General features: G+C 40.8%; 1 protein-coding gene across 3 annotated transcripts in view; it reads left to right on the top strand.

Moving 5' to 3' along the window:
* The window catches only part of DCDC2C (doublecortin domain containing 2C), a 111,098-nt gene that overhangs the window by 19,244 nt on the left and 71,491 nt on the right, over nucleotides 1–20,363 (top strand). For 2 of the 3 annotated variants that reach the window (XM_045009156.1, XM_045009155.1), the window contains exons 3-5: nucleotides 6,687–6,763; nucleotides 11,859–11,990; nucleotides 16,197–16,334. In XM_045009156.1, the coding sequence (XP_044865091.1) occupies nucleotides 6,687–6,763; nucleotides 11,859–11,990; nucleotides 16,197–16,334 (347 nt within the window). The remainder of the gene's footprint in view (nucleotides 1–6,686; nucleotides 6,764–11,858; nucleotides 11,991–16,196; nucleotides 16,335–20,363) is intronic. The other variant, XM_045009157.1, reaches the window with a different exon arrangement.

The raw sequence follows: 20,363 nt of genomic DNA, 5'->3' as shown, positions 1-20,363 counted from the left end.
TTCCTAAGTACTTGTGTGTGTGTGGGTGGTTTTTTTTTGAAAAATCAGGACAGCTTAGTATCAGTGTTCTGCTGTGTTTACTATATTCTGAACTGTTGCGTGAGACCCTGTTTGAGTCTTAGTCCCAGTTTCTCACTTCCTGGAAAGGCTGCTGAGTCTCTCAGGGAGAGGAGTTTATTATGCCACTTGACAACGATCCCTCTGGTTGATCAAATAGTGTCAGCAATCTCTGAACAGAATCCTCTCCTGGAAGGATGGTGGATGGTGGTGACACTAAGCCTTGAGGATGGGAGAAGTAGAGCAATGAAAAACTTTGGGGTTCTTTGAGCCTCCGACAGTTTCTCCAAAATGATGCTTTTCAGAATCTGAGTATTGGATGGGATGGAGCTAAAAAATAATCTAAGTGTGGCCCCAAAACTAAATGAATACTTTGCCTCAGTTTTCAGTGAGGATGATAATATGGAACATGTGTGTGAAGGCACTATGGCTGAGGTTAGTGTCTAGAAATGGAAATTAGTGTCTAGAAACGGAAATCTCAGGTGGAAGAAAAACTTAAAGAGCTTGATGCACTCCAGTCAGGGGGAATGGATAATTTCCATCCCAGAATACAGAAAGAATTGGCACATAAGATTGCTGGTTTTATAGCAAGGATTTTTAATAAATCTAACTATTTAGGGGTAGAACCATGTAGCTAACATCATACCTGTAGTTAAGAAAGGGGAAAACATGTGATCCAGGCAATTACACACCTGTTAGACTGATCTCAGTAGTATACAAATTAGAACAAATTGAGAAGGAAACAATAATTAAATTCATGGAAGTAAATGGCAAAGGGAATGTTGTGACGTTATTGACATGAACTGTGACCATATAGATCATTGTTGCAACCAAGGTCCTATAGTTGAACCAAATCTTGTACAAATGAGGTCAAGTAAGGTGTCTATGAAAAGGTTGTAATTTGCTGGTTATGATTATGCTGTCTGTATGTGTGTATCATTTTTGTATTTGAAGTTATGAATATTGGCTATGTACTTGTATCTCAATGTGTTTGATTCTAGGGATGGGGGTTCCACGACCATCGCTCCCAAGAGAAGGAGTAGGGTGCTGGTGGTCGGGAACTCCCTTCTCAGGGGGACTGAGTCATCTATCTGCTGCCCTGACCGGGAAAACCGAGAGGTCTGCTGCTTGCCAGGAGCTAGGATTCATGATGTGACGGAGAGACTGCCAAAACTCATCAAGCCCTCAGATTGCTACCGCTTCCTGCTTCTCCACATGGGCACCAATGATACTACCAAGAATAATCTTGAGTGGATCACTGCAGACTACATGGCTCTGGGAAGAAGGATAAAGGAGTTTGAGACGCAAGTGGTGTTCTCGTCCATCCTCCCTGTGCAAGGAAAAGGCCTGGGTAGAGACCATTGAATTGTGGAAGTCAATGAATGGCTACGCAGGTGGTGTCGGAGAAAAGGCTTTGGATTTTTTGACCGTGGGATGGTGTTCCAGGAAGGAGGAGTGCTAGGCAGAAACGGGCTCCACCTAACGTTGAGAGGGAAGAGCATCTTCACAAGCAGGCTGGCTAACCTAGTGAGGAGGGCTTTAAACTAGGTTCACCGGGGGAAGGAGACCAAAGCCCTGAGGTAAGTGGGGAAATGGGATACCGTGAGGAAGCACGAGCAGGAGAGCGCCAGAGGGAAGGACTCCTGTCTCATACTGAGAAAACGGGATGATCGGCGAATTATCTTAAGTGCCTATACACAAATGCAAGAAGCCTGGGAAACAAGCAGGGAGAACTGGAAGTCCTGGCACAGTCAAGGAACTACAGTGTGATTGGAATAACAGAGACTTGGTGGGATAACTCACATGACTGAAGTACTGTCATGGATGGATATAAATTGTTCAGGAGGGACAGACAGGGCGGAAAAGGTGGGGGTGTTGCATTGTATGCAAGAGAGCATTATGACTGCTCAGAGCTCCAGTATGAAACTGCAGAAAAACCTGAGAGTCTCTGGATTAAGTTTAGAAGTGTGAGCAACAAGGGTGATGTCGTGGAGGGAGTTTGCTATAGATCACCAGATCAGGGGGATGAGGTGGACCTTTCTTTCTTCTGGCAACTAACAGAAGTTGCTAGATCACAGGCCCTGGTTCTCATGGGAAACTTTAATCACCCTGATATCTGCTGGGAGAGCAATACAGCGGTGCACAGACAATCCAGGAAGTTTTTGGAAAGTGTAGGGGACAATTTCCTGGTGCAAGTACTGGAGGAAACAACTAGGGGCAGAGCTGTTCTTGACCTGCTGCTCACAAACAGGGAAGAATTAGTAGGGGAAGCAAAAGTGGATGGGAACCTGGGAGGCAGTGACCATGATATGGTCGAGTTCAGAATCCTGACACAAGGAAGAAAGGAGAGCAGCAGAATATGGACTCTGGACTTCAGAAAAGCGGACTTTGACTCCCACAGGGAACTGATGGGCAGGATCCCCTGGGAGAATAACATGAAGGGGAAAGGAGTCCAGGAGAGCTGGCTGTATTTTAAAGAATCCTTATTAAGGTTGCAGGAACAAACCATCCTAATGTGTAGGAAGAATAGTAAATATGGCAGGCGACCAGCTTGGCTTAACAGTGAAATCCTTGCTGATCTTAAACACAAAAAAGAAGCTTACAAGAAGTGGAAGCTTGGATAAATGACCAGGGAGGAGTATAAAAATATTGCTCAGGCATGCAGGAGTGAAATCAGGAAAGCCAAATCACACTTGGAGTTGCAGCTAGCAAGAGATGTTAAGAGTAACAAGAAGGGTTTCTTCAGGTATGTTAGCAACAAGAAGAAAGTCAAGGAAAGTGTGGGCCCTTTACTGAATGAGGGAGGCAACCTAGTGACAGAGGATGTGGAAAAAGCTAATGTACTCACTGCTTTTTTTGCCTTTGTCTTCATGAACAAGGTCAGCTCCCAGACTGCTGCATTGGGCAGCACAGCATGGGGAGGAGATGACCAGCCCTCTGTGGAGAAAAGTGGTTCAGGACTATTTAGAAAAGTTGGATGAGCACAAATCCATCCAACAGTGCTAAAGGAGTTGGCAGATGTGATTGCAGAGCCATTGGCCATTATCGTTGAAAACTCATGGTGATTTGGGGAGGTCCTGGATGACTGGAAAAAGGCTAATGTAGTGCCCATCTTTAAAAAAGGGAAGGAGGAGGATCTGGGGAACTACAGGCCAGTCAGCCTCACCTCAGTCCCTGGAAAAATCATGGAGCAGGTCCTCAAGGAATCAATTCTGAAGCACTTAGAGGAGAGGAAAGTGATCAGGAACAGTCAACATGGATTCACCAAGGGCAAGTAATGCCTGACTAACCTAATTGCCTTCTATGATGAGATAACTGGCTCTGTGGATGAGGGGAGAGCAGTGGACGTGTTATTCCTTGACTTTAGCAAAGCTTTTGATACGGTCTCCCACAGTATTCTTGCTGGCAAGTTAAAGAAGTATGGGCTGGGTGAATGGACTATAAGGTGGATAGAAAGCTGGCTAGATCGTCGGGCTCAATGGGTAGTGATCAATGGCTCCATGTCTAGTTGGCAGCCGGTATCAAGCGAAGTGCCCCAAGGGTCGGTCCTGGGGCCGGTTTTGTTCAATATCTTCATTAATCATCTGGAGGATGGCGGGGACTGCACTCTCAGCAAGTTTGCAGATGACACTAAACTTGGAGGAGTGGTAGATACGCTGGAGGGTAGGGCTAGGATACAGAGGGACCTAGACAAATTAGAGGATTGGGCCAAAAGAAACTTGATGAGGTTCAACAAGGACAAGTGCAGAGTCCTGCACATAGGAAGGAAGAATCCCATGCACTGCTACAGACTATGGACCGAATGGCTAGGCAGCAGTTCTGCAGAAAAGGACCTAGGGGTTACAGTGGACAAGAAGCTGAATATGAGTCGATAGTGTGCCCTTGTTGCCAAGAAGGCTAACGGCATTTTGGGCTGTATAAGTAGGGGCATTGCCAGCAGATCGAGGGACGTGATCGTTTCCCTCTATTCGATGTTGGTGAGGCCTCATCTGGAGTACAGTGTCCAGTTTTGGGCCCTACACTACAAGAAAGATGTGGAAAAATTGGAAAGAGACCAGAAGAGGGCAACAAAAATGATTAGGGGGCTGGAACACATGACTTATGAGAAGAGGCTGAGGGAACTGGGATTGATTAGTCTGCAGAAGAGAAGAATGGTGGGGGGGGGGATTTGATAGCTGCTTTCAACTACCTGAAAGGGGGTACCAAAGAGGATGGATCTAGACTGTTCTCAGTGGTACCAGATGACAGAACAAGGAGTAATGGTCTCAAGTTGCAGTGGGGGAGGTTTAGGTTGGATATTAGGAAAAACGTTTTCACTAGGAGGGTGGTGAAGCACTGGAATGCATTACCTAGGGAGGTGGTGGAATCTTCTTCCTTAGAAGTTTTTAAGGTCAGGCTCGAGAAAGCCCTGGCTGGGATGATTTACTTGGGGATTGGTAATGCTTTGAGCAGGGGGTTGGACTAGAGGACCTCCTGAGGTCCCTTCCAACCCTGATATTCTATGATTCTATGATTAAATAGCACCAGTGAAGCAGTTGACCATCTTATTGAGAAGGGACTCTTCAGATTAAGTGCCCAGTCAAGAAACACTTAACTGACAATGGACCTTGGGAGACTCAATCCACATATGAAGAGTCTTCCTGGGAACGTTCAAGCTAGCATGTGAGCAATGGCTGCTCTACCTGTAAAGAACTGAGTCATGCATGGATTTGCCCATGTGACTCTAAACTCCATCTTGCTGCTGTGATTTTCTGCAGTAAGAACAAAGGGGTGTCCTTCCACATGAGAGAGGTTATAAAAGGCCCTGGAATCCCCTCCTTTTTGTCTTAAATCCTGCTTTTTACCTCTGGCGGAACTTTGCTACAAGCTGAAGCTCTGAACAATGGACTGAATGACCCATCTAAGCTGTGAATGTACTCCAGAGACTTGATTTGAGCCTGAAGTTTATTCCATCACTGCTACAAGCCTGAACCAAGAACTTTGTTCTGAAAAGTGAATTATCATACTGGAGGAAGATTACTAGTGGAGTTCCTCAAGAACTGGTTTTGGGACCAATCTTATTCAGTATTTTTTAATCAATGACTTAGGTACAAAAAGTAGGAGTGTGCTTATGTAATATGGTGATGATACAAAGTTGGGAGGCATTGTCAATTCAGAGGAGGATCAGAATATTATACAGGAAAATCTAGATAACTTTGAAGACTAGAGTGACAGAAATGGGATGAAATTCAATAGTACAAAATGAAAGATCATGGACTTAGGCTCTAATAACAAGAATTTCTGCTAGAAAGTGGGAGCTAATCTGTTGGAAGTGACAGGAGGCAAGAGACTTGGGTGTGTGGGATGATCATAGAATGCCTGAACCATCAATGAACTACAGCTATGAAAGAGGGCAACAAAATTCGATCCTAGGATGTATCAGAAGAGGCATTTCCAGTAGAGATAGAGAAGTATTCATGCCATTGCACAAGGCACTGGTAAAACCTCATTTGAAATACTGTGTACAGTTCTGATTTCCCATGTGCAAGAAAGATTAATTCAAAGTGGAACAGGAGCCAAGAAGAGCTACAAGGTGATCAGGGGAACAGAGGGCTTGTCTTATGAGAAGAGACTGTTAGAGCTCTGCTTGTTTAGTCTAGTAAAAAGAAGGCTGAGAAGGGATATGCATCTATATATGCATCAAGTAGGTGAATATAAGGGAGGGTGAAGATCCATTTAAGGTAAAGGACAGTGTTGGCATAAGAACAAATGAATATAAATTGGCCATGAAAAAATTCAGGTTGGAAATTAAAAGAAAGTTTCTAATTCTAACCATCAGAGGGGTGAGGTTCTGGAACAGTCTCCCAATAGGAGTTGGGGGGGCAGAGGCAACTTAACTTGTTTTAAGAGAGAGCTGGACAAATTTATGAGTGTGATTGTATGATGCGGTTGCTTGAGATGGTAGAAGGCAGAGACCAGCAGCCCTGGGCTCACTTCCAGTTTGTGTCTTATGTCTTTATCTCGTGTGTGTGCGTGTGTGTGTGGGTTTATTTAATTTCTTTTCTCTAAAGGATGCATCAGGGATGGCCATGGCTGGAGATGAGACTCGGGGTGGGAGGGCATGGCTCTGAGGTGGCACTAAGAATTCTCTCTCTCAGGTGCGTGGCTTGCTCATTCTTGCTCATATACTTAGGGTCTAACTGGTCACCATATGTTGGATCTGGACAGAATCTTCTCCCAGGTCAGCTTGGCCATGGTCTTGGGATTTTCTTCACCTTCCTCTGCGGGTGTGGGTCACTTGCCAGAATTATCTGAGTATATCTCACTTAATCATTTCCCTGCCATTGTGGGGGCCTTGACCACTGGTGCACATTGGTTCCTCATGTTCACTGCCTGTGGACATAATAGTCTAGTCTCCTATAGTCTATAATACTTTGGTCTAATTTTGGTTATTGGGTTTAGTGGTATTGTAGCCTTTGATATACAGGAGGGTAGACTAGATGATCCGGTGGTCTCTTCTGGCCTTAAGCTCTATGGCTCTATGACTCTATAACATTTGAACCTGGGTCTGCCATGTGTATATCTGAGCAGCACTTTTAAGATTAAAATGTTTTAAACATCCCACATAATGTGTTTTATTTTTCTTGCAGATTAAACCAGTAGTTCATAGTAAAATACGTGTGCCTTCCAGGTGGCAATTGATCAGTAATAAGCCACGTAATATCAAGTAAGTATGTTGTAAATCAAAACTCTAGATTTGGTTTTAAATATTCTGCACCTATAATATATGCAAAACTCCATATGTCTAGTTCCGTGGAAAGAGAAATGTTTATAATAAAGCTCAGGTAAAACAAACGTAATTTGAAAGGGCCAAATTCAGTCTTGATTTACGCTCCTATTAATTTAAATGTAATTTGTATCATGTGTGAGCCAGAGCAGAATTTGGCTCCCTCTGTCATTGTAGAGGGAGGGAGGGACGGACAAGAGAGAGGGCGTTGCATTCATTATAATTATATTGATTGATTTTTTTTGGCAGCAAACTATTTTTGGAAAAAATTACATATTCTAGGGAATTATGTGATGTAGCTTTTTTGTGTCTCAGATAATATTGTAAAAGGACACTTAAAACGAAAGTCATATTTTAAAAAAAAAATCTGTATTAGAATTACTAAAATAGATTTTTAAAACACTGAATTGCCATGAATGGAGGGATCAGAAATAAGCAGATTCTCATAGGGGTACAGAAGGAGGGAGTTGCAAAGGAATGGTCACACTTGATATTGGTCTGTGATGAAATATATTGCTCTCCATATGTTGTTGATAAGGAAGAGTGTTGTATGGCTGCACTACCTCCACTACAAGTTTGATGCTCTGCAGGGAGTGGAATCAGTGCAATTCTGTTGCACAAGAAGCGGGGAAGGAACACTGGATGAGGAGGAGAAGAGCCAAAAATGCGGTGTGCTTTAATATATGATGCCACTTTAAGTTTCATTCGAGAGAACTACAGTGATAATACTCAGGGGCAGCTCCAGGCACTAGAGCACCAAGCTGCGGGGGGCGGCCCGCCGGTCACCGTGAGGGCGGCACTCAGGCTGCCTTTGGCGGCATGCCTGCGGGAGGTCCGCCGGTCCCGTGCTTCGGTGGTAATTTGGTTGCGGGTACGCCGAAGACACGGGACCGGCGGACCTTCCGCAGGCATGCCGCCGAAAGCCACCTGACTGCCATGCTTGGGGCAGCAAAATACATAGAGCCGCCCCTGATAATACTCATAGGTTATTTAAAGTGATGAGCATTCCAAGAAGAGCCCTTTTCAAAGTTTATGTATTTTATTTACTTATTTTTTCAACTTTTAAAATGCCCATTGTTCCTACTGGATGCATGTACAAATATTTAAGGTACAAGAAGTCACAAAATCCAAAAGACAATAATAAGATTATCTGAATCCCACCAATTAATCATTAAGCCTCTGCCATTGCCCCCGCCAACAATTTATCTTTCCTAGTTGAAGCTTGGGAAAAGTAAACGAGGCTGCACCAGACCTAAAGTTAACAGATTTGGGCTCTGGCAAATGTAGAATTCATTTTACACCCCCATTTGAGGATCCTACTCTTTAAGAATGGCCTGCCTTCCATACTCCTTGCAATTACATAAAGAGGTTTTTAGCCCAGGAGTTTTGTATAATCTCAGCTGTTATGGTATCATATGGGGAAAGAGGTGGTTTCTGATGTAATTATGATCCAATCCATTCAAGGCTTTTGAGATTAAAACCAATAACTTTTAAATTGCACCCAGAAGTAAATAGGAAGCCAGTGCAGTTTTCAGAATCCAAAGGTATTGTGCTTCTGGTGAGAAATGTAACTAACAGGCCAGTGCTGAAATGTTTAATCTTCCATAGCCTTAAAGCAGTTTAAAATAATGTCAGCATCAAACCCAGAAAGAGTTGAGATTCAAAAATGTAGACTAAAGAGTATTTATGACATCACCTATGATTTGAATTGCTACTTCAAAGAAAGGAAGAAGGTGTTTGTTTATATACATAACTATCCAGTGTTTGAGGTTTTCCATGAGTAAATTAAGATAACTGAACTTAGAGATAAAAAAGATCTATTAGGTCATCTGATCCATTCCCATGACAGTCATGGCTTGCTCCCTACAATATGTTTTCTAGTGCTTTGTCTAATTTGGTTTCAAATGTTTGGACCCTCCAAATCATCAGTCGGGATTATTCTACAGTTTTATATTTCTCACTGACAGGCACTTTTTCCTTTGTGTAGGCTATTTTGTTCTTAATTTTATTCTATAAAAATTACATCCATTAACATAGTTAGGAAAATAATGGTATTTAAAATGTACCATAGCAACCTTTTTTTTTTTTTTGTAAATCTGATTCACTGTTTTAATGCATGATCTCTGTGTTTTATAATAATTTACTGAAAATTCCACTAGATGGCCCCAAATATCTTCCAAACCCAGCCTTCATTATTTTAAAATATTGTTTTAAAGTGGCATCCAGACACAAATATTTGCTCTTGGCTGAAATTTGACATACTGTACTATTCATCGTAGGAATTATGATTATTATTATTTTTTATACTTTTTACGAGTAGTGTTCATGTTCATGTGTTCATGGGAAGCACTGACCATACAACAGTATTAATCTATACAGGAGTGGTACTATGGTACAGGTAACTTCAGTGTGTATTTATAAAATATAGTGCACAGATGCTCTTGGGGAAAACTAAAAGTCAAAGGGATGGGTGGAAGCCCATGTGCAAAGAGTATTTAAAGCTGCACTGAACAAAGCACTTATAAATTCATAATTGGCAATTAATTTTTACAGTGTTCAGGTATGTGCTGGGTGCCCTGAATTACATGTAACTAGTATCTGGTCCCTGTTTCAAGTGACATATAATCTAAGTTCCCATGTGATGTAATAAAACAATGTTGGGTCTGGGGAAGGAGAAACATAAAGGTAGATTCTCACGGGCATTGCAGCAGCTTTTCAGCACCTGGGTAGCATAACGTGGCTGAATTCCAGCCAGAGCTGGCCAGTGGAGAACTCTCCTTGCATAGCAAAATTCTCTGCTGACATAAAGCTTGCAGAGCTGGCTCCTTTCCCAGCCCTCCCCTCTTGCCCCAGTGTAGGGGCATGTCTCCAAAATGCTACATTCATTCTGCACAGATGCAAAGTCAATTATGGACCTTACATGAATGGTGGGAGTTAGAGCAGGCACTGAGCTACTATATACTGGTGTAGGATCTGGAAGCTGTAACTGGTGAAGACGCTCTGAGCTGATGGGAGAGAGCTCTCTCATTGACTTAATTACTCCACCTCTGCAAGAGGTGATATCTACACCGGCACTTAGGTTGGTGTAACTTATGTCGCTCGGGGTGAGGATTATTCCACTCCTGAGTGACGTAAGTTATACCGACATAAGTGGTAGTGTAGACAAACCCTGAGTTGAAAGGGAACAAAAGAAGGGAAGAGAAAAAGGGAAAGGGAAACATGGTTTTAATAGGGCTAACATTTATGGAGCCAGTATTACTCACTGTGAGTGAGAGTCGCAGCATATGACCCTGAACATTCAGTTGCTACATAAAGGCCATATACTATCTGTGATCTTTATGCTAACCTCTGCTCTTGGGTAAATCTGCTTTTGTGTAGTAAACAGCCTGAAGTGTATATTCCAGTCCAACAACTATACCTACGAATGGAACTCAGCCATTCCCCCGGGAGGAGTTTGACAGCCCTGTTTTAGGGCTTTTGTGTAGGCTGCAGTCACCTGATGCCAATTCTTGTGTGGAACCTACCACGTGGTTGTAGCATGGTTCTGCCTCATGCAGTTTTGGCATTTTGGGTGTGCCATACCATGCTAAGCAGAACCAGGTAGGTAGCACAGTTTGGTGCTTCAGTGTAGGCAGGTCCACAAAAAATGTAGTCACTTTTGGATTGTTGCACTACTCGTTGTTAATGGGTTAAAATTTCATTAGGATGTTAGTGGCATCATGAAGAGTAATAAGGAAATAATAAAACATATTCAAACATTGTTCAAATCACCATCTGTGCTTTATAGAGACGAGAGGGTCAGGATGACTAATAGATTAGTCTTTTTAATTTAACTGGTTTTAAGCAGAGAGGTGCTTTCTCTCCACTCCCTGGTTTAGCCAAGCTGTGCTCCCCCACCGCTGGTCTTCCTCCTTGGTGAGACGGTCAAAGTTTCTCCTCCTGTTTCAATCTATTTTGGACTGCAGGATCCCTCACCCTTTCTAGGGAGAGAAACCCTATTATCTCCTTGAAAATGCTCCCCATGTAATCAGCACAAGGGTTTGGGGGTGGGATAGCAGAAGCTGCTTGTTCTTCTGAGAGAAAAGAACACCTATGCCTCAAAAAAAATCTGGATGGAGTGTGTGGAGCTAGGGAGAAATATTAATGTACTAGTATGTGGCTAAGCAGGGGGAACAGGAGGGAGCTCATTTTACACTGTATGTAGGTGACCTTGACTGCCCCCTCCTCGTCCACCACATCCTCTGTTATTCCGCAGAGCTTCTATCCATTTTGTGTGGTAGGGATGGTGCTTTTCTGCATGTGAAGAAGCACAAATGCTCCCTCACTCCTACAGCAAAATGTTCTAGGGCCACTGGAGTTACTGGAAGCTGCACCAAGAACCTGAACATTCTCTGCAGTCAGCCAGTGCTTACTCTTGATCCTGCCCCCTGTTGCAGGTATAAAATACCACCCCTCCCAGCAGAAGGTGAGGCTGCTTTTGTGGAGGGGGCCTATAGGGCTAATGGCCCAAATAGCAAAATTAGTTTTAGAGAGACCAACAGTGCTCTATTATTTACTGTGACTCCTTCTAAGAAGTGAGGCTGAGCCGAAAAGTGATTCCAGCCACTCTTAAAGGTTGAGTAGGAACAGCTTTCTAATATGGACAGCAGTGAAGAAATCAATTGATTCTATTATCTCTTTTAAAGGATTGTACATTATTTCCTCTGGGAATTGTGAGGACATCTTTGGACAATATGGAGAGAAAGTAATTGAATTTTCAAGGGCTATATTCTTCTTGGCTTCTCCAAGTGGACATATTTCACTGACTCTCCCATCATGTCAGACAGAAACATATTAAAGAATACAATTCTGTCTTTTTATGGATGAGTTTTCATGTTTTATGAAATGGACTAAGATTTAAAATGTATTGTTGAAATCTACAGGGCTACACTACTAATGATCCAGATTACATAATGTTGTCAACTGATATTTTTAGTTTTTCTTTTGTCTCTGTCTTTCACTACTAAAAAATATGGCTTCTTTTGTCTTTTGGCAGTGTTTTCACAAATGGAGATATGCTTATACCACCTATAAAATTTATCATACCCAGGTTTACTCTGAAAAACTGGAATTGCGTCCTTGCATTAATAAATGAAAAAATCTTTCCTCGCTCCGGTGGTGTTCATAGGTAAGAGTACAACTGGTAATTTAATATAGCTAACAAAAGTTCTGAGTCTGGCAATTTAGGATTCTTTTTGTATTCATATGCCACACCAGTTATTAATGACAATCTAATATTTTGATTGGTTATGTATGAAAGAAAACGGAGTATCAAGGGCAGGACTTTTTCATGTTTCTGATAATTTGTGTTTCCTATTGCATTTAGTTCAGTACCTTTTTATATATCTACATTTAATAAATGTTCATAGCAATTGGTTTGGTTCATCAGGACACCATTGTGTGTATTTTTTGCTTTAAAAACCTGGTGTTCTGTATTTAGTATAGACATTTAAAGGAGAAGATCACAAGAGTAACATAAAAGACATCATCTACTCTTGAAAAGGAACAGTCTTTATGGAAGGGCTGGGTTCAGGAAGATAAAATGGACTAGTGTTAAGATAGTTGTGAAGATGAGATTAACCAATGCTTTAAGTGTGAAATAGTGGGTCAAATTTATAACTGGTGTAACTTCAGCTGATTTCCTGTTTGGCTAAGGTGGTTGTTTTTTTAGTGACTATTTATTTTTGGTAGTGATCGGAGTGTGCTATGTGGTTTCGAAACAGAAAAGAAGGCACGAAAGAAGGAAGAAAAGAAGACAAATCATGCCCTGAGGAGCTTGCAGTGTATAGATAGACAACTGAATGAGGGCGAAAGGAAGTGGTTCAGCATATATGCCCAATTTAGATTTTTTTGGGTTCAAAGCTCTTGGATGCCCTTCAGATTAATGGGAAGTTTGTTTTCTTTTCTGCTCACAGATCCTCTCATTAGAATTTAAATAAAACGTCCGCACCATGGACAGACTTCTGTCCCTTCCTCAACTTAGCAGTTCAGAGACAATCTATACTATTCAAAGAATCCACTTAGGAAACAGCTTTAAACTGTGAAACCATTTTAGTGGTTATACCAGAAAGTATATTATATCCTCACATATGGTAATTCAAAAATGGCTCAACCATTCTTTCTCAAATTTTCCAGCAAAATGTCCCATTAGGTTAAGCATGTAAAGTTTTGGCACTGTAAGCAGTGCCTCCTGGTGTCAGAGCATGGTATTGCAGGGTCTTTGCCTCTAGTGCCCTCTGTTGATCTTTTGGCACTGCTCAGCCTGTTTCTGTTCATGCCTACCTCTCTTGCTTAGTCATGTCTAGTCCGGACCCCCTTCAGGGATAACAAAAATCCAAACAAAAGTTCACATAAACAAAAGGTTAGACTCACAGACTTTAAGGCCAGAAGGGACCATCATAATCATAGTCATTGCAGGCCAAAGCACCTCACCCACACTCTCCTGTAATAGCCCCATAACTTCTGGTTGAGTTACTGAAGTCCTCAAATCTTGGTTTAAAGACTTCAGGCTACAGAGAATCCATCATTCACTCTAGTTCAAACCAGCAAGTGACCCAATGCTGCAGCGGAAGGGGAACCCCCCAACACCCCAGGATCTCTGCAAATCTGACCTGAGGGAAAACTCCTTCCCAATCCCAAATATAGTGATTAGTTAGACCCTGGAAAATAATTCTCTTTGGTAACTCTCCATCTCATTTCTCATCTCTGACTGCTGGAGATATTTGCTAATAGAAGTTGCATATGCCATTGTAGGCAGTCTCATCATACCATCCCCTCATAAACCTATCAAGGTCAGTCTTAAAACAAGAGAGGCTTTTTGTCCCCATTACTCCCCTTAGAAGGCTGTTCCAGAACTTCATTTCTCTGATGGTTAGAAACCTTTGTCTAATTTCAAGCCTAAACTTATTGATGGCCAGTTTATATCCATTTGTTCTTGTGCCAACATTGCCCCTTAACTTAAAAACTCCTCTCTCTTGCTGATGTTTATCCCTCTTATATATTTATAGAAAGCAATCCTGTTTCCCCTCATCCTTCATTTTGATTAGGCCAAAGAAGCCAAGCTCCTTAAGTCTCTTCTTGTAAGGTAGGTTCTCCATTCCTCTGATAATCGTAGTAGCCCTTCTCTGCACTGGTTCCAGTTTGAATGAATCTTTCTTAAACATGGGATCCCAGAAATGCACAGTTTTCCAGATGAGGTCTCACCAGTGCTTTGTATAGTGGTAATAACACTTCCCTATCTTTGCTGGAAATACCTTGTCTGATGCATCCTAGGATTGCATTAGCCTTTTTTCACGGCCACATAATATTGATGGCTCACAGTCATACTGTGTTCAACCAGTACACCCAAGTCTTTTCTCTACTCTGTCATTTCTAGATGATATGTCCCCAGCTTTTAGCAAGAATTCTTGTTGTTAGGTTCTTAGATCTTCCTTGGGCTCCTCTTCAGTCTGCTGTCTGGACTCTCTTACCGACACTACTTAAGGGCCTTCCACAGAAGTCCAGGTGTGGTTCCTCCTGCAAATAGAGTCTTCTCAGCCTTTTCATGAGGCCTAGATGTTTCAGGCTGTCACCTGATCCCACTTAGTTCTGCCCCTTCTGACTAAGATGCTGTTGATTATTGTGGAGATGGGCTGATGGAACAGGCCTAGCTAGCTCCATGCCTCTTGACCCATAAAGGAGCAGGCCAACCTACTACAAGCCTAAAACAGAAATGTTTGTCAAAGATATAAACAACTGAAAAATCTATAACTGATCTGTTTTCTCCATTACCTTATTTACACTTTCGTTCATATGTCAGGAAGTGTGCATATTCAGATTTAGTTCATACTCACTACAATATTTCAGATATTCATAACCACAAATTAAAAACTTTTTTTCTGTTAGCAAATGCACTATTCACAGAGGACTAATTCCATGCTAAGTCTGAGTTTTCTGCACCAGAATTTTGAAGTTTGAGGTCCGTGCACAAAAATATGTGCAGGTTTGTGCCCTTCAATTTTGGCATCTACCTATCTGCAATTGGAAATCCTGATTTGCACATATTGCAGTAATTGTATGCAAAAATGTAGGTGAACAAATTCATGCACTTTTTTGCAATGGAACTTGGGCCTCTCCCTTTAAAACTAGAGTTCAAATCTTCAGTAATTTCCAGTCCCTCAACTCCCATTGGCTCAGTTCCTTGCAAGAGGTATGCAGCACCTTTGGGGAAGTAACTCGTGGCACTCAAGGTTCAGCTGTTTTTGTGTTACAATATGTGCATGAAAAAAATCTTGGTCAGAATGCGTGTCATTTTCCTCATCTTATTATAGCTCTAAACTGACTAAATGGATTTTCCTCTATTTTTATAGGAAAACCCAACATTCAGAGACACAGCATGGATATGTTCAGCCAAAATATGAAATTTTTAGAAAATTTGACCAGCTCCTCAGCTGGTGAAATTGAGTATAGCTCCACTTAGCTTCACCCATTTACACCAGCCGAGTATCTTGTCCATTGTGTCTGCATTTAATAGAAACCAGTTGCAACCTTAACTATAGCTTTTGCTTTATAATTGTAGCTGTTTCCTTTTCTATTGTATCATCAGCATCATGGCAAAGCCCAAAGGGATATGGTCTTCTTGCATATCAAGTGCCACTTGGATTGATCTCTGGCTGCATCCCTAACCTGAAGTGACTGAATATTCAGATTATGTCCATTACTGGCAATCTTGTCATTCCATAGCAGCATTCCTTGGTATATGCATTTTAGAATTCAGTGGTCTTCCATTCTAATGATATGTTCATACCAAGAAAGCTGCTGAAACGGAACCAGTGCTGATGGAGGTGATTGCCGGGTTTGGCTTCAAATATCCTAATTTCTGATCTTGTTCTTCCACTTGATATGAAGCAGCTGACAAGAACTGAAAATGTCAGTCTAGTGTTCTTCAGCCTTCCTCAGTTCCCATGTTTCACTGCAATGCTGATTTGCAACTTCATAGCAAGCTTAATGTCACAACAACCTCACGAGGTTGCTGAAGGGTCCAAAACATGTCACCAGCTGCTGCTACTATAAGTGTCTATATCTTTTGAACATTCTCCAGCACTATGTAGGCGCTCCCAAATATATAAAATATCTCATTCTTATTTAATAAATATTTAATTTGCTTCCTAAGGCTTTGCAATAAAATGTTGAATTGTCCTCCAGTATTAAAATAGTAACTTAATTTATGTGTATAATTCCTCTGTTCTCTGGAATCACAGCTGTGTGGAGCATTGAAAAAACCTTGAAATTTGCACTGCATTATACTCTATTCATTGTTATTTCATAATCTTTATTTCAATTTCTTTTGCTTAAGGCTGTACACATTGGATGGTCATGCTGTACGTAACTCAGATGGCTTAGAAGACAATCATTATTATGTTGCAGCAGGCAAAGAGAAGTTTAAATCTTTGCCATACTGGCGTTCTTCCATAGTTTCACCAGAAGTTCAGCGGTAAGCTCTTTCTTAATGTAATCTTAATTTGGAGGGCTTGATTATGCAAGATGCTGAGGACTTTGACAGTGAACCAGCAAAGAATTTGAGCATGTGCTTAATTTTAAGCATATGAGTTGTCCCATAGGATTTCAGAGTTTGGCTAGTTCAGAGTCAGAGTGCTCAGTGGGATTAAAGTCCATCGTTACCGTTTCTGACAGATCGTTTACATTTTCTGAATTCAGTGCATTGTTTCATATTTCTTAGTTTGACTATTGTACTAGTAACATTCATTTCACTGACAATGAGGAGTCCGGTGGCACCTTAAAGACCAATGGATTTATTTGGGCATAAGTTTTTGTGGGTAAAAAACCCACTTCTTCCATGCATCTGAAGAAGTGGGTTTTTTTACCCATGAAAGTTTATGCCCAAATAAATCTGATCTGTTAGTCTTTAAGGTGCCACCAGACTCCTCATTGTTTTTGTGGATGCAGACTAACACGGCTACCCCTCTGATACTTGGATTCATTTCACTGAAGTGTTTCAGTCCTTGTCAGTTTTTTTTTGTTTTTGTTTTTAAATATTGAAGGCAAATGGTGACCTGATCTTGTTAATATTCTTAATGACTGCTGTCATTGCTAGTTTGTAGATTATCTAACGTATAATAGTAAAGGCAGGGCATGTGCTGTCTTTGGGAAACTGAGACATGTTTCTGCATAACCAGCCTTATCCAGCTTCACCATTAAAATATCAGCCATTTCTATACCGGTATATATTGGCATTTATTTCTGCAACAAATGTTTGCCAAAGAGTTTCAGTATGTGATACTTTTAAAACACCCTTTCATAGTGCATATTGCTGTTGTGATGTTTTCTCTGAATTTCTTAAATTCTGTGTATTTTAAATCACAGCCTTAGCACTGCATCCACACACACACATAAATATATATTACATTGCATTTTCTTATTATTTAAACACAGTTATCATTCATATCTAAGATGTATTTTCAATTACTGTTCCAGAGTTATATTGCTGGATCTTTTACTTTTTAAAAATAAAAGCTAAAAGTATAATTTTATTGAATTTAATTATTAAATTGGTTTCTTTCTTGGAATTTCTACTAACTGCTTTCTAGACTGTAGAAGATGTCAGTTAAAGGGCACCGACAAAGGCATTGCTGAACAGTGACTAGTTTTCATGTCTTTCAGGAATTGCTGAGTTAAGCAGTTTCTGTAAAGTGTCTCTATGGGATGTGTGTTGTTGACTGCTCTGAACTGATTGCTATATTGAAAATACAGTTGAAGTATCAGGCAATATTTGTGGGTTTTCTAGTGATCTTTGCTAAAGCTATTTTTCTGTCAAGTTTTTTAATGGTCATTATTATCAAGAGAAGAAAAATATCCATCATTTTCTCTTGTATAGTGGAACTGGATGCATGGTTCAGACTGTTCAGCTTATTCATATGTGGTACATTATGGCTTCTGCTTTTTTGTTTTTGTTGTCCTTCCAACTTCATTTTTATTTTCATACTTCACAAAAATACTACAGGCATTATTTTGAAATGACTAATTAATCAGCCGAATGCATGGATTCTCACTTTTTTCTGTAAATTGCCTGTTGTATATAAAGTGCTTCACATCGGTTTGATATTAGAAAATTGATATTTCCAGTGGGCTTGTTCTTATCAAGCTTTCTTTTATTAGTTTTTGAACTAATATCATGAATGTTGGAACCTAGATCCATTAGGAGTATGTTGGTTTACACATATCTTTTGGCAGTTTTGTAATTTTGAAATATACAAGGGTGTAATAATTTTTTACAGTAAAATGCAAAATTAGAGCTCTAAATATTAGCTTCCCCAAAAACCCTAATGGTGAAATTCAGCCCTGGTGGAGATAGATAGCTCAAGGTTCTCCACTTTGCAGAATTCACCTTGGGGAGCACTCACCCATGAGGGTCTCCACGCTGGTCAGATGTGGTAGATTCTCTTTGTAGCGATGGTCCCTGTCTATAAAAATATATTTGGTTGATTGGTCACTGAAATATAAATTAGGTGGTGGACCTCTGCATTTTGAGTCTGTCAACTTATATCTTTCTTTCAGACCTTAAATTGGATGCACAAGAGAAGTTTCAGCTTCCGTTTCAGTCTATTGCTCTTGCTTTTTTGGGAATCGTTCAAAACTCCATTAAGTCAGCAGCCTTCCTCCTATTTCTGGGAAGTTGCTTATCCAGCATTCAGATTTCTTTCAAATGACTGTGTTGTATTAGAATGTTAGAGCTCATAACAGGGTTAATCCTAATAGATTTGGCCTGTGTACAGTATGCACACATTTCATTAGTTTATGCCCACATCGTTTTTCTTCTTCTAGGAGAAATTGCTTGATCAAGACTATTCATCTCTTTCCAGCTGTAGTGAAATCAGTTAAGTGGTGGGTTCAGCTAATTAAAGACATGGTAGGATTCCACTATATCAACATTTCTCTAAGGTGATGGGCAGTTCCAATACTACAAATCATTTGCTTGGTATCATTTGCTTGGTGCTTTATTGCCAGTGCTATGATACAGGGTGATAAACACAGTAAACAACTTTGATCATCTCATCATTCATAAGCGGTTATAGTTGAAATGTAAATGATAGATGATCTGGCATCTGCCGTTCTGGAAATTCTGGTGACAATCTCTGAATCCTCCCACCTGTTTATATAAATATTGTACCTGAGTTATCGTAGTCTTAATCTGTGAATCCAGTTCATCTTGAACTGTAAGAAGTCTTTATAGAAAGTGGTCAGTGTTTTGAATTTCACCTGAAATTGAATTGGCAAATAGCACAGAATATGGAGCACAGAGATACTGTGGCTATCAGAATGGGGGCTGGAATATACTCCTCTATCAAAGGCTGCTGAATGATTTTGAAGAGTAGACCCACACAGAAATTACACTGGCCTAACCTCGATGTGACAATTTCATAGATAATTGTAGCAAGGACTGCATCTGTGATGAAAGGATGCAATCCATTGTCCAGCTGAAGAAGAAATTATCAATTTCTGGTAACCCAATGTTATCAGGAGCAGAAATTACACCACTAAAAGCCTGAGATTGCAAACCACTTTAAAAATTTGTAGGCAGAGGCCCTCATTTTCAGGTATTGCAGCAATCTCTGCCAACTCCACTTCTCTCTGCCAAAACCCCCTTATCTCATCTGAACTGACTCTAGTTTCACCAAGGTTCTTATCTCAGCCAGATACTGAGAACACAGGAAAACAGGAGCACTTGTGGCACCTTAGAGACTAAGAAATTTATTTCAGCATAAGCTTTCATGGGCTACAGCTCACTTCATTGGTTGCATAGACTGGAACATACAGCAAGAAGATATTTATACATACAGAGAACATGAAAAGGTGGAAGTAGCCATACCAACTGTAAGAGGCCAATCAATTGAGATGAGCTATCATTAGCCGAGGAAAAAAAAACTTTTGAACTGATAATCAAGATGACCCATAGAAGGTGTGAGGATACTTAACACAGGGAAACAGTCATATTCAGGGCTGATATAACTCAGGTCTAAGCATCGTTTACATCAGCATATTCATAACACTGTAAACCATAATGCCTTGCAGTCTCCCCCAGTTGCTTTAAATATACATTGAGTAAAAAGGGTCACAACAAGATTTTCAAACTGTGTGAGACTTCACAAGTGATAACACTCATGGAGGATCTGCCAAACTCAGACCGCTGGGCTTTCTCCAAAAGGAATGTGTAATCACCTTAATAGCTCTGTCCACTCATTCCCAAATGTGAGTTCTCTTGAAGCCAAAACATTCCTTATCTATAAAGCCTCTTCTCTTAAGCATACACTTGCTTGGATGGGTGGTATCTGGTAGATTGCTTCTTGTTTCTTTATGTGTATTGGATTTCATTGACAAGTCTGGGTTGAAGACTAATCCATCAAAATGCACCTAGAATTGCTTGCAATTGATCTTGTAACTATTGAAGTTCTCCCAGTGAGTCATAAGTCACTTTCTAAAAGGCCTTCGACATATTTATCTACCA

Source organism: Mauremys mutica, chromosome 3 (genome assembly GCF_020497125.1).
Source record: "Mauremys mutica isolate MM-2020 ecotype Southern chromosome 3, ASM2049712v1, whole genome shotgun sequence".
Classification (NCBI taxonomy): Eukaryota; Metazoa; Chordata; order Testudines; family Geoemydidae; genus Mauremys; species Mauremys mutica.
This window is presented reverse-complemented; position numbering and strand designations above follow the sequence as displayed.